This window comes from Pundamilia nyererei, unplaced genomic scaffold (assembly GCF_000239375.1).
Source record: "Pundamilia nyererei isolate P.nyererei 1_Seehausen unplaced genomic scaffold, PunNye1.0 scaffold00061, whole genome shotgun sequence".
Classification (NCBI taxonomy): Eukaryota; Metazoa; Chordata; class Actinopteri; order Cichliformes; family Cichlidae; genus Pundamilia; species Pundamilia nyererei.
In genome coordinates this window covers 1,417,262-1,419,486 of record NW_005187462.1, presented here as the reverse complement: position 1 = coordinate 1,419,486, position 2,225 = coordinate 1,417,262, and the positions used below count along the sequence as shown (strand labels likewise).

At 41.8% G+C, this 2,225-nt stretch overlaps 1 protein-coding gene across 1 annotated transcript in view; it reads left to right on the top strand.

Moving 5' to 3' along the window:
- slc1a8a (solute carrier family 1 member 8a) overlaps positions 1–2,225 on the top strand; it is a 25,147-nt gene that overhangs the window by 19,493 nt on the left and 3,429 nt on the right. The window contains exons 6-9 of the mRNA XM_013911336.1: positions 552–785; positions 935–1,129; positions 1,334–1,468; positions 1,565–1,667. Of these exons, the coding sequence (XP_013766790.1) occupies positions 552–785; positions 935–1,129; positions 1,334–1,468; positions 1,565–1,667 (667 nt within the window). The remainder of the gene's footprint in view (positions 1–551; positions 786–934; positions 1,130–1,333; positions 1,469–1,564; positions 1,668–2,225) is intronic.

Genomic DNA, 2,225 nt, shown 5'->3' with positions numbered 1-2,225 from the left:
TTTAAAACTGTAGCAAGGCTTTAAAACCTTAACGCTCAACACAAACAGATGCAGCTCTACAGGTTTTATTCTGTATGCATGTATACACCTAAATCTGAATCAACCCTCAAAGAATGCTACTGTTGGTGAGAGCACACGCAACCAGAACCATTCTCACCAACAGTACAGGACTTCTAAGGAATGATCAAAAAATGGGAGAAGAACAGTCACGAGGTTCCTGAGAAGATGATCTTAAATGGGAGAGGCTGTTTTTTTCTACATTTTTTAAATTGAAAAATATTTTGCGAGTTATTTTAATATAGTAACTCTTTCTTGCAAAACCCGATCAAATTTTCTAAAATGATGCTCAGTGGACTTCAAGAAATCTATGTTCATAATTCTAAATAAACTAATGATATCTGAACTCCACTCAAGAACAAGGTATATATGAAAAATATGTGAAATGAACATGAAAGGAATGAATGTAAAACATTTAAGTTTTGCCTTAAGCTTCCGAGACAAACTTCACGTTTAGCTCTTATAGGATTCATAATGATGTTCTGTTCTTCCAGGTATTTTCCATTTGGGATTATCTTTTTGGTGGCGGGGAAGATCCTGGACATGCAGGATCCGAGCACACTGGGGAAGAAGTTGGGCTGGTACGGTGTTACTGTGCTCACCGGGCTCTTTGTTCATGGACTTGTCCTCCTTCCTCTCTTCTACTTCCTTCTCACCAGGAAGAACCCCTTCAGCTATATCCGTGGCCTCCTGCAGGCCTTGGTCATCGCCCTGGCAACCTCCTCCAGGTCAGCCCTACTTTAACCTGCTTCCTACGCTTCAGTTAGTTAGTCCTGGAAAGGTTCATAGCAAATATGCTAAACGCTAACTGAGGAGTGAAGATACGAAACAGAATATGGGCCTATTAATCTTTTGTTTGAATGCCACCTGTCCACAGCTCTGCCACACTGCCTATCACCATGAAGTGTTTGCTGGAAAACTGTCATGTGGACCGGCAGATCGCTCGTTTTGTTCTCCCAGTGGGTGCCACTATCAACATGGATGGCACAGCTCTCTATGAGGCAGTGGCAGCCATCTTTATTGCTCAGGTTAATGACTACGAGCTGGACTTTGGCCAATTGGTCACCATCAGGTAAAATGAGACAAACAGTTACTTTCACTTTATCTGTATAGAACCAGTCTGTGTGCATGGGAGACACAGATGATACTCTCCTGTAGCCAGTGGAGCCTTTTAAAACTTTATGAAAATACATAATAAACATTGAAGAAGCCTGCTGTCTGCTCATGTTCTTTCAGTTTTGATCTCTAACTCTCCTCATGTCTCCCCGTCTTCCAGTATCACAGCTACAGCCGCCAGTATTGGAGCAGCTGGGATTCCTCAGGCTGGTCTGGTTACCATGGTAATCGTACTCACATCAGTAGGCCTGCCACCAGATGACATCACACTAATCGTAGCCATTGATTGGATCCTGTAAGTGCTGATTATGGAAAATCACAGGTTTCAAAGGATGGAATCAGTCCTTGGTGAGGTGGTCTTGTGGCATTTTGTCTTTCCTTCTCTCTGCAGTGACAGGTTTCGTACCATGATCAACGTTCTTGGTGACGCCCTTGCAGCAGGAATCATTGCGCACCTCTGTCGGAAAGACTTTCCCCTGAGCACAGCAGGAAAGGTAAAACCATGATCGATTACAGCTGGTAGTTTCTATTTGCCAGCAAGAAAGGATTTGCTTGACAGCACTCTTTGAATTGACCGATGCTATGAACAATGGCAAAGTATCACTCCTCTTGGAAGAATTGGTCAGTCCAGTGAGTGCTGTCCAGCAAAAACTACAAATCATGTTTATCATGTGAGAAGTTTGTAGACCTTGGCCTTGTCAAGTCAAAAGACACTGTCGAACATTCAGCACCTCTTATTAAAGTATTTAAGTGATCATATGTACATATATCAGGCTGGGCCTGTTTCTTCTTGTACTGGCCTAATGTTAGAGATAATCCAAGGCTGAAAGATGGATGCTGTACAAGCATCCCATTCTGGAAAAAGAACAGTTCAAAAAATTAACAGAAAGCCCAAAATGACCGTGAAATTTGTTCCTGTGATTAGCGGATGTAAACCTTTGACCACAACTGTATATTAGTATGATCCTGTTTCTAAAAAAGATTAATTTAAAAAGAAATGCTGTGTAATAGGGTAATATAACAGAACGTAGTGATGTGCAAACTGTTTAGAG